The sequence below is a fragment of the Calonectris borealis genome, chromosome 1, assembly GCF_964195595.1.
Source record: "Calonectris borealis chromosome 1, bCalBor7.hap1.2, whole genome shotgun sequence".
Lineage (NCBI taxonomy): Eukaryota > Metazoa > Chordata > Aves > Procellariiformes > Procellariidae > Calonectris > Calonectris borealis.
The window spans coordinates 95038658-95052852 of record NC_134312.1 but is presented as its reverse complement, the minus strand read 5'-3'; the positions used below and the strand labels follow the sequence as shown (position 1 = coordinate 95052852).

General features: G+C 35.4%; 1 protein-coding gene across 1 annotated transcript in view; it reads left to right on the top strand.

The window, feature by feature from the left end:
* The window catches only part of ABI3BP (ABI family member 3 binding protein), a 169444-nt gene that overhangs the window by 111672 nt on the left and 43577 nt on the right, over window positions 1-14195 (top strand). Inside the window, 14 exon segments of the mRNA XM_075168065.1 lie at window positions 1173-1220; window positions 1730-1804; window positions 3327-3374; window positions 4223-4297; window positions 5090-5164; window positions 6450-6524; window positions 7221-7295; window positions 8823-8897; window positions 9553-9627; window positions 10116-10190; window positions 11818-11892; window positions 12376-12450; window positions 13585-13650; window positions 13954-14028. Of these exon segments, the coding sequence (XP_075024166.1) occupies window positions 1173-1220; window positions 1730-1804; window positions 3327-3374; window positions 4223-4297; window positions 5090-5164; window positions 6450-6524; window positions 7221-7295; window positions 8823-8897; window positions 9553-9627; window positions 10116-10190; window positions 11818-11892; window positions 12376-12450; window positions 13585-13650; window positions 13954-14028 (987 nt within the window).

Below are 14195 nucleotides of genomic sequence, written 5' to 3'. Positions count from 1 at the left end.
TTATGCCGTATTCCAAAATACTGGATTTCTATACTATGTCATTAAATGTGAGTGCAGCTGAATTCAGTGGTAGGCAGAAAAAAATTACTCTCTGTCCTCTGCTATCCAGTTGGCAATATCAACAGAAAATTACAAGGGTATCAAATATTAACATATATTATCTTCTGGTAAATGTGAAAAATTTCATGATAATCACTTCACTGAAGATCTTTAAATTGTAGACGTGGAACAATATTTTTGAAAGCTGATGTTATCTATTAAATATGATTTCCTCATGTAGAAAACAGTCAAAATCCTTGTTCTTTCATAATTTTTTAACCATGGCAGCTGATTGTAAAACATTGTAAAACAAACTACAACTTAAAATGCAACTTCTCATAAACTCAGTTTTTACCTCTGTGGCTGTTTTTTATTATTATGGTAGTCTGGCCTTCTCAAAAAATGGTTTTGTCACACAAATGTTACAGGTTTGTACTGTTCTGTGGGGTTTTTTTTGTTGTGTTGTTTTTTTTTTTTTAAAGTTACTGTTTCTTCAAGAATCTGTAATATACAGAACTTTTTTTACAGTGTCATCCACTTACCTTGTGATTGTCTTAAAAGATCCAAAGACTTTTTTTTTTATTGTCACTCATACAGAAGAATTGATGCAGAGAGGGATACCATTTCTATTGTGCCTCTGTTTTTAATGTGGGAAATGCAAGAAAATAGCATTAATTTCACATCCTTATGCCCCTTAAACAGCCAGTTTTATTTTACATCCATACCGGTTTAGAGCTGAAGTATGTGATCATGCAATGCAATACACCGTAATGCTCTTTAATAATATAACATCCAGAAAACAAGCAAGTGGTCTGTGATTCCAATTGTATATATAAACTGCATTTGAAATACACCACAAATGGAAGAGATTTGTGTCCCTAAAAAGCCATTTTCTGAATAAGGGAGTGATACGTATTTGGATATCTCATTGAAGCCTATGGGAGAACTAAGCTCCCATTATGTTTCAGCTTACACTGCTTTCTCAGAGACCTCATTTAACATAACAGGTTTTGTATGAGGCAGTATACATAGTATATAATTCAAAATGCAGTTACTAGACAAGTAATACTAATTGTAGTGGAATTATTTTCTTCAATTTTCATAATAGCTTCTATGTTTTGTTTCTCATACAGTTGTGGAATCTATAACACTTAGAACTGATCAACTAAAAGCAACAATAGGTAACAGTTTTACCTACAGGGATCATCACATTTAGCTTTTTTCTCAGTATACACCAAGCATCACAAGTACATCTTTATACTCCACCGTCATAATTTTTTACTATTAAATTTAGTCCTTCTGTAAGTTTTTTTGTGATTTTACACTAACAATTCATAATCATCTTGTTTGGTTTTTCTCACACAAATGTGTTCTGTAAAGAGGATGGAAGCATCACAATCTACCTTTGACTACGTGTCTGATGTCAATCCACCTTTGACTCAGCTTCTGTCATGTGCTGCTTCATCTTTTATACTAGTCCATCCATACTGACCTTGCTTTATGTTATCCTGTTACAGAGGTTCCCCATTAGCACTATTTCATTGTGTAGCAGACATTCATGCTTCTCCATTACTCATACAAGATTTTTGTGTTTCCAGAGGGTCCCAAAGGCATGTGTTCTTTTTTAATATTATGCTTTCTGTCAGTTCTTGAAAGATTTTAATAGTTGCATTTTTTTTTTTTATTTCAGTTCCAAAAGAAACACAGCGTGTTCCTTCCAAACCTAGAACATCACCAAGTTCAGAGGTGCCACAAACCAAACCTGGTAAGTACATTGTTTCTTCTTCTTACCATACTGATATATGTGTCTTATGAATTCTACTGTTATCAGTGGAGCTTCAGATTTATATGTATCCCTTGGGCGTATATGTTGGAGGATTTCTTGAGGGATAAAATCGAGTATCACATGTCACGACATGTGGAATTTATAAGCAACCTGGTAAGTTTAAAATCTTTACCTTCAGTTCTTTTCTACATTTTAAGTCACTGCAACAGTGGGCATTTTCTGTGCAGTTGTCAGTGAAAATAGGTCTTTTCTGTGTGAATTTGCTTGGGTTTTGAGAAAGTGAAGGTGAAAAGGAGGGATGTCATTGAAAAAAGGAAGGTTTTTTTTCTGTATTTCTCAAATTGTGCACTTGTTTTTTCTTTCCCAGGCACAATCATTCATTTATACTTTTCAGTTCACTTTTGCTCAGCTCTTGTGTTGTCCAGAGATTTACGAATGTGTAATACTTTCTATAATGTTGTTTACACAGCTTGGTATAGAGCAATATACAACCCTCGGCTAATTAAGGGTGGAGGAAGAAAGTTATACAACTCACACTAGCGATTGCATGAGGTACTGTGGTGGGTTGACCCCAGCCAGCAACTAAGCACCCACTAGCCACTTGCTCATTCCACCCTGCAGTGGGTTGGGGGAGAGAATCAATCAGAAGAGCAAAAGAGAGAAAAAAATCATAGTTCAAGATAAAGACAGTTTAACAAGCGAAGGATAAAAAGAGGGGAAAAAAACAAGTGACACAAAGGCAACCACTCACCACATCCCGCTAGCAGACCAATGCCAGTCGAGGAGCAATGGATCCTTTGAAAGACTACCCCCCAGTTTTGTTGCTAAGCATGACGTTATATGAGGTGGAATATCCCTTTGGTCAATGTGGTTCAGCTGTCACAGCTGTGTCCCCTCCTAGCATTTTGCTCACCCCCAGCCTACTTACTTGGGGCAGAGTGAAAAACAAAGTCGTCCTTGGTGCTGTAACAAGCACGATTCAGCAATAGCTAAAACATTGGTGTGTTACCAACGCTGTCTTGGTCATGAATCTAAAGCAGAGTACCACAGGGGCTGCTATGAAGAAAATAAACTCCATCCCAGCCAGACCGAGTATGGGTATCCAAAGTGTATGCAGTATTAGATGGTGCTGCTGGAGAAATGGGCAGAAAGATGACAACTAAGGTTCTTTTTTCCCCCAGTAAGTCTGCTCCTATTGTTTGAATCAAAACCTTGAAATAAGTCAGGAAAGTATACAAAGTTGAAGGTGAAAAACCTTCTTTGTGGCTTATTACAGAAGCTTCAGATTTATATTTGGGCTCTGTTCTGTGTTAGAGCTATTGCCTTGAACTGGAGGCAATTCTGAGCGGTATAATACTCTGACATGTGTTGAGTTTCAAGGAGGAGTGACCATCTGTCATTGGCTGTAGCAGGGATGGTAGGATCATCGTGGAGGTAGTGATTGTAATGTTTTGATTGTTCTTTGTAATACTTGTTTTTGTTTTTTATCATGCTAATGCAGTTCTCGAACCAATTACGTTTAGAACTGAGAAACCGAGGTCAACAATAGGTAATGATCCTTTCTTACTTGAACAGTAATGTTGTCTTTCCTCTTCAACACAAATCATTAAGAGTAGACCTGCAAAAATTTATTACCTTTCTTTTTATGTGCCTTAATAATTTAACAGTCAAGATTCTCTGTCTCTTTTCTTATTTTCTGCCAAATGATTGAGAAGGATCCTTGTGCCTTTCAAGTTGTTATGCACATAACATAAGGCAATTTTCTTCAATATTTAATGATAAGAGGCAGAGGGCAGATCAGAACAGGATTCTAATTTACATGTTCTCAGTCATACTGTAGAGGTGGCACTGTTCTAGTTAGTCATATGGTTTGGGTGAGCAGAGCTGCATGCTGCAGGTTTCCTTTCTCTGCTTCCCTTCCCCTCCAGTTTTACTAAATGAAATTCAGTCCTTCATAGAGGTCTGAAAAATAATTCTGTTTCCCTCAAACCTCAATTCCACTGTCAGAACAGAATCACTTCAGTGATCTTTGGATCATATGATTCCTTGAGGCAGATCCATTTGACTAAGGCATTTTTATCATTTGAATCTGGTACTGCGAATCATTCCAGTACAACCTCCATTACAGACAAGTGGTGTCTTTGTATTCGAAGCTACTTATTTTGTTTTCTTCTTTTATTTAAGTCCTCACACGCTTAGTTGATGATATGTCACAGAAGATAATTTCTTTTCTCTGTAGCCTGATTTTGTTCCAAAAAACCCTTCTCTCTTGCATCACTTCCATAGTATATGTTTTGTTCAAATCTTTGCTCTGCTTTTGTTGACTGTTATGGGTGGTAGTGGACACTGACACCTCAGAAAATTTTAGTACGGTGTAACCTAGTTTCTTTCTTTCAGCTCCTAAAGATACACGTCATGGGCCTTCCAAACCTAAAACATCACCCAGTCCACGTGTTCCTCCAACTAGAGCAAGTAAGTTATCAATATTTTGCCCTTTAGTGCATGAGAGTTTTATCAGTTTGAAAATTGTCAAAATTGACGAGTTCTCTGAAGGTACACAGATACTTATTGAATAGGCTGTGTTTTACTGTCATAATCAAATTTTGCTATACAGCTGTCATGGAACAAGATAATCAGCTAGATATTTATATATGTCAATAACGTATAATGGGAGGGATGTGGGGGTTAACACTCATCTTTAGCCCTTGCACATAGGAAAATTTGTGTCTTAATTTCCATACAATGTAACAGAGGTATTTGTATTTTCTAGTTACTCATTTACAAGTGTAAAATTACAGTACTTTCCTGTTCCCAAAATTTTGGAAGTAGTTCTGTGCATTTGAAAATTAGTGGTAAATTGTCACGTTTCTTCTGCTTTGACTGCTTTGCTGAAGACTTTTTTTTAACGTAAAGTTGATTTAAATGAGCAGTAGATTTTTGGAATATTAAACACTTGAGAAGCACAACTAGGGGAACTGTTAGAACTACAGCAGTTTACTCAGTAGAAAGCTCTGTTTGATAGAGCTGAGAGGAGTGGAGAGTTAATCCAACATTGCACTGTAACAGTCACTTTGTCTTTCGTTTCTGCACTAACGTAACATCGATTGCATTGACAGGAGATCTCTTTGTGATTATTTTCGAATGGAAAAAATACTTCCTAAAAAATTTCTTTGCAGAAAAGGAATCTCCTGTCAGAAAAATCAAAAGACTTATCTTGAATCCTCGTCCTCAATAACGTGTTCAAAACTTTGCTCATCTTCACAGGTCCAAAAGAAAGTCGTCGAGTCTCTTCCAAGCCCAGAGCATCACCAAGTCCAGGTGTACCACACACAAAACCTGGTAAATACATTGTTATTTTGTTGTGCTTGAATATTCAGGGTTTCTTTTGGGTTGTCTTTCCTCAATGAATCAAGTGTTGATTAACATCTCTTCATATTACAAACAAATAGATTTTCTAATGATCATTAAATATGTGTTTAAAGGAAGATAGAGCTGATTTGTATTGTTAATGGCTGAGTTTTGACGAGTTGTATATGCTTTTCAGCCACATGACAGCTGTCACTGATGAATAATCTGCATAGTAGGGTAGACAACATACAAACATTGTAAGAATGTTCTCGGAAGAAATCGCATCACTTCTGTGCCTATCAAAAAATGCTTAGAGAAGAACATATTTGAGGGCCTTCATGTATGACTCTTAAATATCTGTAACTCAAACCACTCATGTGTTTGTGTGCCCTAGTAATGGAATTTGACCCTTAAAAATATACTTAATAGGGATTTACATACCAGTGAACTGCCAAACCTTTGTAACACCTGATGGTTCTGAAAGCATCAGTTGAACCTTTCTTTTGAGTGAGTGTATATTCACTAATTCCACCAATAAATAATTTAGAAAAAGAAAAGAATAAATTTAAGTATGTGTTCCAATTTGAAAAGAAATCAGTCCTATAAAAGGGAGTATTTTTACCCTTTTGCTTGTACTTATCACTAGTTCTGTGTACATTCTTGTTTTTATGAAGTTTTGGCACCTGCTACATTTACAGCTGAACAACCAAAGACAGCAACGGGTAAAGATGTTACCTTAGGCTGGTCATTATTATTTTTTCCCTGCTGCTCCTTGGACCAAAGATTATATATCATTAGTTTGTTTTTCACGTCCTCTGTTTGTGATTTTGATTTGTTTTCTTTTCTACTTATTGAACTTAATTCTACTCTGTTCCAGGTATTGAAAGATTGCTAGCTGTTTTGTTGTCTTCACAGAAAATTTCTTTCACACATATTGTAATTCCTTTGACACTTGTAGGAGACAAGTATATGCCATGGGTATTGCAGTTATGAGCTCTGAAATACAGATGGAAACACGTCCACTGTAGTTGTCTGTGTTCTTTCAGGTTTTTTTGCTTGACTCTAGTTTTTGCTTACTTGATCAATTTTCCACCCATGTTTTCATTCATGATTTTCTTTTCACTTTAAATTCCTGTATGTATCTGACACTCAGTTTTTCAGTCTCTCATGTAAGGACTTCGTTTTTCTTTGCAAGCACAAGGCATGCAGTGCCGGTGCAATAAACCTGTCTAATTTCTGAAGAGTATAAACCCTTAAAACGGGTCTTTTCTTTCAGCTCCTAAAGAACCACAACATACTTCCTTTAAACCTAAAGCAGCTCCCATCCCAGATGCTCCACACAGCAAGCCTGGTAAATTATCTGGTCTTTTGTCAAGCTGTGGTTGATAATTGAGCAACTGCGTTCAGGGCGGGCAGTGGGGGGAGTTGTCAATAGCACATTTACTGTTATCTGGGTATCATTCTAGCTTAAGAAACCTCTGCAATGCTACAGTTAAGTCATACCACTGATGGAAACTACAACATTTCAAGATTTTTTTTTATATTATGTGGATATTACCAGAAGAAGAAATAATAGGGACCTGTATGTTTAAATCAATGATAAAAAGTTATTCACAGCTTGTATCTGAGCAACACACTTCAGTTGCTGGCACCATGCTTTTGAAGCTCTTATGAGAGAAGCCTCTTAAAGCTGTTGCAGTGCTTTTCCTTTATATACACATTTTCACCCAGATTAGACTGAGGATTCCCTTGAATTGTATTTCGATTGGGAGACTCCCCATCATAAATCTGACTGACCTGTATGAGATAACCAGTGGTTTCACTGAAGGGTTGTTATTGTTGTTTTTTAAGTATCTAGATGTTAAAAACAAACAAAAAATTGAACTCTTTGTAACCATAAATGTCTGAGGGTAAATGCCCATTGCTGTTTTAAAACATCCCTTTCCCGGTGTATATAGTATAGGACTGAAGGTTTTTTTTAAGGGGGTGGGAGGGAAAGGAGAGTCTCTTTATTATTCTGAGCGTTTATCGACATTTTTTCCAACAGAAATCATTCCAACCTTCCATGAACCAGATACTACTATGATTCCTCATATTCCTGAAAGAACAAAGGCAACATTGGGTAATCATGTGTATTTCATAAATAATTATTCTGTTTTTCTTGTTAGAGAAGAAATTCTTAGAGAGAGCTCATTACACGATATTAAAAACTAATAATGAAGTTTTTCTCTGCTTCTAGATACTTGCTTGCCCTTTGGTCTTGATAAGGGTAATAACACATGAGCTCATTTACTTTTGAAGGTTCTTTTCCTCATCTTCTAGCCCTTCCAGTCAGGATGATGTAATTCCTTCAGATGTTATATATTTTCCAGTAAAAAAGGGACTTTATTTAAAGAGCGGGTAGTGATTCTTGTAATTTCTGCATCTGAGGTATGGATACTGTCATCCTAAAATACTCTTCTGCTTCACTCCTTATGGTATAACTTTACAGAAGAAAACTGCAAGAAAATTATAAGGTATCAACTATAGCATAACATATACCAAAACAGACCAGCTATGTGACCCTTCAAATCAAATACTAGTTCTTAAAGCCATCTTCTCTGCTAACTTCTAGTCATCCCTCTGGAAAAACTTGCTTAAATATATGAAACATTATCTGAGAATTCGTTGTTCTTAACTTAAATGTCAGTTGTGGACTAAATAAGGGTCAATGAATCCAAGCGGTATTGGGCAGCAGGAATATTGCTTGAGCAATCTTTGTTAATAATCAGTTCTCTGTCCCCAGTTTCAGAGACACATTGACCATGATTTTCTGAGAATGAAATGGTATCATTAACGAAGTATTAATAGCCATTTAATAATATTCAAACCATGTTTTTTCTTTTTGAGGAATAGAAAATGAAAAATGCTTTTCATCATGTTTCTGTTTTAATACATATTCCCTGTATGCATTGATGCTTACGTTAGTATTCATTTGATATCTCTTTATATAGCTTTATGAAGTTTATGTGCCCTGTCATACACATCTGGGGCTACCTGATGCAATGTTCATATGCAGAAAATAGTTCTTCAGAGCAAGGGGGATGAAGAATGCACAGGCGAAGGCAGATATTTTGAGAACCTCTCACATTACTGTGGATCACAGACTAGCAAGTGCTAAGATAACCTTTTCCAGTAAATGATTCCTACATGGCAAGAATTTTTAACTGAATAGTATGATAACAACAAGATTGAATAGTTCCCACATAAGAACAAAGAAGTTAATTTATAAATCAAGTCTGATATGAAGGGTCCACTGAAAAATAGATCCTGTCCTTAGATACTTATGTATGGCAGATGCGGAAGATGTAGGCTACTACTGTCTATTTTTGTCCTATTACTTTATTGTATGCTGTTTGTGACTATATTCTTCACTGCTTCATCCAAAGCTACAAATTTGTATACAATTTTGGGGAAGTCTGTCTGCGTCAGCAGCCATATAATTTCTTTTCCTTTCTTTGCAGGAATTCCAACTGATTGATTTTTAGCTTTACCCTTACTTACATAATTTGCCTTATTACAGATCAGATCGTACTTATGTTCCTTGTATACTATGAAAGCAGTGTGTCTTTTCAATTATTGTTCCGGGTGCGGTTTGTTTTTATTTCAGCTCCAACTGAAAAACAGTTCATTCATACCAAACCAAAAACATCTGAAAAACCGAGAGTGCCACACACCAAACCTGGTAATGGAGTCATTTTTTTAATTTTGCATGTTTGTGTTTAATCATTCTTTCCCTTAGTCTTGGGTTTTGTGCTTTTTAATGGAATTATTCATAGCTGGTTTTGTGCTGAAACAAATGCATTACACTTAAGTCAGTCAATCCAAAATATGCCAAAACTAAACTGAAAATAATAGTAGGATTTGTAGTGTAGCATCAAAAATATTTTTCCACCTTTCTCTTACATAGAGCAAATGATGACTAAAATGTAGTAATGTGAGCGTTGACAAATTTCAGTGGCTAGATAGACTGAGTTCTCTCTGATTACTTCCTGGTAATCAGAGAAGCTTCTCTGTGAGCACTTTTTTAATCCATAAAATGCAACAGAACTCCTTTGTAATGTGCTTGTACAGTTAGCAAGTGACATTGTGTGCTATACTGAAACAAAAGTAGTCTTAAAAATAGTTACAGAGGGCTGTGTCTCTTCCCATTTTCGTTAAGAAGGAATGTATAGGAGAAGTTAATAGAAAGATAATGATATCTGTCAGCAGTCAATTTTTAAGATATTCTGCCACTCTTTAATTTGGGGCATTTTGAAAGTTTTAGAAATAGTGCAAATGCTACTTTGTTTCTATTATAGCTTAATATTCTAAGATTCTTCACATTTTCTCCTTAACAGCAATACATCAGACAACTCCTCAACCAATTATTACAAAATCTTCTACTACCACTGAGCATTCAAGGGCAACAATGGGTAAATAAGTTTCCTTAAAGTTAAGATGTTGGTATTTTTAATTTTTCAATGGAGAAATTTCTATGGAGAACATGCTCTGGTGTGGTATTTTGTGTAACATCATTCTACTGTCCTTCATTCTGCTTACACACATGCATGTTTCTTAATACAGATGAGTCTCAGTTCTATCCTAGAAGTAAAGCAGAAACAGCCTACAGCTCATGTCTCGTCAGAAGCCTGTATTTGTCAGATCTCCAACCAAATTCAGTGGTCTAATTTTTCTTTTAGAGCAAGAATTTTAGCCACTAACTCAACTTATCCTACAGCACAGTGCTAGAACTTTTCTGTGTTTTGGATAGTCGTTTTGTTTCAGGTTCCAGAAAGCCGTGGAATTGTTATTGTCTTTTTTTCAGGCATTTGAGGCATGCATTTTCTGTGGGCTAAATATGGCATTTGATCATGACTCCATGATCCAGAATACAATAATAATCTTTTTCCTTTTCTTTCAGCTCCAAAAGAAACACTGCTCATTCCTTCCAAACCCAAAACATCTGTCGGGCCAGAAGTACCACAGACTAAACCTGGTAATTTAAAGTTTGTAACTTTAAAAGTGTTATTGTGGCACTGCCTTAATTACACTTTCTGCTGTCATTCAGTACTACAGTCATGTGACATGCATGATATATAGACAGAAATTAGTGTCATTGTTCAGCTCAGAGTATGTTAATAAATTATATCAAAGAGAATGCCCAAGAATTGCATCAATTTCCATGGAGAGCAGAAGTTAAGATGGTTGGGGTTTTGAACTTTTGTTTGTTGAATTGTGGGTAGTAGCCATTAAAAATGTGAGGAATTCTATAAATTTTAATAAAAATATACTGCTGTAGCCAGCTTCACTAAGTCCTTTTCTTTTGGGGGATTTTATTACCCTAGACATATTTGCTTCAATTTCTGAAGTACTTTTGAAACTTGGGTTACAGAATCTCAGTCCAACATAGTTAGATGCTAACAGTATAGGTACCTTCTTCCTATCAGTGATTTTTGCAGTAACTACAGTAGATTTAGGGATGCGTAGTTATAATGAAGGATGATGATACCTCAGCCTTACCCTGGGTGTGAACCATTTCCATAAAAATTACTAGGTAGGAAGGTTACAGGAGAAAAAAAATGTGTTGGGGAGGAGTGATTATAAGAGCATGATTATAAGAGTGAGCAGCTCCTAATCTTTCTTACTCTGTGATCTAATCTCCAAACTGATAATATTTTAGTTTTAGGTAAATAAGTTAATGGATAGTTTTATCATTCCCCCCTTTTTTTCCCTTAGACTTTGAGCCTTTTTTATATAGCCAAAAAGAATTTAAGCAGAGACCCTATTCATTCAAGAACTGTACATACATATTACTATGAAAATCAAGCTGAACAGTCCAGGAAAACGATTTATTTTCCGAAGGCCTTATTTTGAAAGGCTTTCTGTTAAGTTACCAAGTTAGGTTTTGAGTCTCAGTTGAATAAGAGCTATTTCCAATCATGTAATTGTTAAAACGTTCCATGTTTTGGTACAACTACAAGTTAGTTTTAGGCAAAGAATTTTAGAAAACAGAACTTATAGGTTTATTCTTTTCCTGTTAAATTTTAAATCATTGTAATGATATATATGCAAAATAAACTACTGTTAGGAAAGTTGTTAAAAACAAATGGCACTATTTAGCCACTGCTCTTTATGCTAGTAGGTAGGTTACTTTCCAGCTTCCATATTTTAACCTTATTTCTGAAAGACAGAGAGACATGTAATGTGTGCCTCTGCCTGTCAGTCTCTCCTTTTCATCCAGTAACTTAGATACCTTTCACTAAATTCAATCAAATTTGAGTGAGGGAAAAATGAAAGATAAGTACTTTACTACAAGCTTTTAGAAATTTTTTAGGGAAGTGCAAATTAATATACCTAGTGTGAGAAAGACCAAAGATTGTCTGAACTCCACCTTTAGGGCATTTGTTCTGAAGTTGGTGGGGGCCTGGCAGAATAGTTGCACTGTCTGGCTGTCAGCATGAAAATACATCCAGACTAATCAGAACATGTGTCTGTCTCATGTCTGTTAAAATTGTCTTAGCAGATGTGTAGATAGGTTTTTAGGAAACAAAGGACACAGATCCTTAATGAAATTCAACTTCTTTAATTTCACTTCTCACAGAACAATGTTTTATTTCTTGTAGCTCCGAGGGCAACACACCTGGGATCAATTAACCTTATAACAGTTCATGTTGTTGATGGATCCAAAATGACTTTGGGTAATGAAGATATTATGTCAGTTTATTTTTCATAAAACTTTACTTTCTCTGCTTTTGCTATATGGCTAAACTTACACTTTAATCAACAGAAATACCTTAATATATCTTTATGTCGTGTTCATTTGTTAGTCACATTCCAGTGCATGGACAAAATGTTGCTGGTTTTAATTTTCCAGCCATTTTTTCGTTCATGCAATTCTTTCTAGAAATAAGTACTTCATGTACAAGGCTGAGGAGTCATATAAAAAGGCATTACCTGATCATCTTTTCTTCTTTTGTCTGACTTAACAATGATATATATCTTCCCAGCCTTGAAAAGTCTTTTATCTGTATAAAAGCATGATTTTCAGCCAGGTTTCTAGCACTGACTCTTTTTGTTTATGGTCTGCACAAAGACAGTTTGAATTTCCCTTCCACCTGTGGTGCCTTATGTTTAAAAGGAAATAATTTCAATTTGATAAGTAATAATGTTTCCACTTTCAGTTCCCAATGAAACGTACCAGATTTCACCCAAGCCCAAAACTGCTCTAGCAACTGAAATTCCACAGTTCCATACAGGTGATTTTTAGGATTTTCTTAAGTTGTTGTATTGAGAGGCTGTAGATATTAAGTAAAATCAGTATGGTTTAAGGTTTAATGGTCTGTTCATTATTACCTTTAAAACTATTTCAAATATGTAACACGAAAATTTATTTTTACCCTTATCAAATGTTTTTTGTTCATTGCTCTGAAAATCAAGGTTTAATCAGTATTGTCTCAGAGATGATACGACGCTTTTAAACAGTATTAGTGCTGCGTATTGGATCCTCAGATGTAGGGTGTTGCAAACTCTAAATAAATGTAACTGAATTCCACCTTTTTCCTTATAAAATACTAAATCTAAATCTGTAAAACATTTCCCAAATGTAAATGTCAAAAATGAGTAATATGTTCTTTCCTGCATAAGTATTTTCTCTGACACTTCAGAGAAGCTGGATTAAGTGTTGTGGATAGAATGTTATTAGATTCGAATATCAAATAGCTCTATTTATTTAAAAATTTCAGTTACAGAAGTTGATAATTTGGCACAAGACAACAGTGACTACTGCTTATGCTTTTAGCTTTCAGTGTGATTCACACAGATTCTGTAACAACTAAAACATCAAAATTATTTGGCAAGTGAAAGGCGATAATAAGAAAAGGTTGAAGGCTTCTGATTTTAACCTTCATGATGACACTATGCTTCAGCAGCCCTACACAGTGTCTGCATTGAGTGCTTCCAGTTGTTTTCTTGGCAATATTTTAATGTTTCATGTTTTTATCTGAATATTTTATTTGGGGGGGTTCAGTTCGGTGTTTTATTTTGAGGTTTTTTGTTTGTTTGTTTTTTACAGAACCTAATTAAATGTCTTAAGGCCATGGATACCTTGCAGAGCTAACTCTGTATCCATATACAGTTGGGTAACTGGCTGTAAATATTTTATATCTTTTCCTAAACCTAAACATGAATGTAACTGGTCAGACTGCATGATGGAGTCATCTGACAAAGAAACTAGCATTTTCAGCGTGCATTTTGGATTGGAACTCATAGAATTCTCATATGTCCATTTTGCTATATTGCATTGGTGCATGGACCTTTTTTCTGGCAAATTATACTGCGCTATTGGTGTTCCTTTTACATATAACATTTAAACTGAACCTTATTTCTTTTAGCACCTCATAAAACACGTCTCACTTCTGCAAGACCAAGGCCATCTGATAAATCACAGACCAGACCTGGTAATAATTGTTTGTTCAATTTGGGATGGGGAGGAGAGTAATTAATTAATTAATTTCACCTATTCTCAGTGGAATTTTAAGTGTTGCTGGGAAAAAAGGGTATTTTTCTTTCAATTAATCAGTCCACAGGTAAAGCCTTTCCAAATCAGAAAAAAAGAAACCAAAACTGTGTAACACAGCAAGTGTTACTTTTTCTTCTCTAATGTGGAATTGTTGGCATCAAATAAAAGTCTGTTGGGTTTTCTTTTCATGGAACTTTTCTCTTTTTTTTTTTTTCTTTTTTCTTTTTAAACTCTCTCACAGCTCTTAGTAAAACCACACTAGCACCAGCTAGAACAAAAGCACCTGGACTGCCAAAGTGGATTGTGCCAACAACAGGTAGAGCTGCAGTTTTGGGGTTTTTTTTAACTTATCAGTAAAAGACAGGAATGTGACTTCCTCAAATCATCTTGAGCACTGCAAAATATTTCATTGTGTTTAATTATAGAAGTTAATTCCTCGGAGTACTGTATGTAATTGCTACTACTGGTCATGCTATATAATTC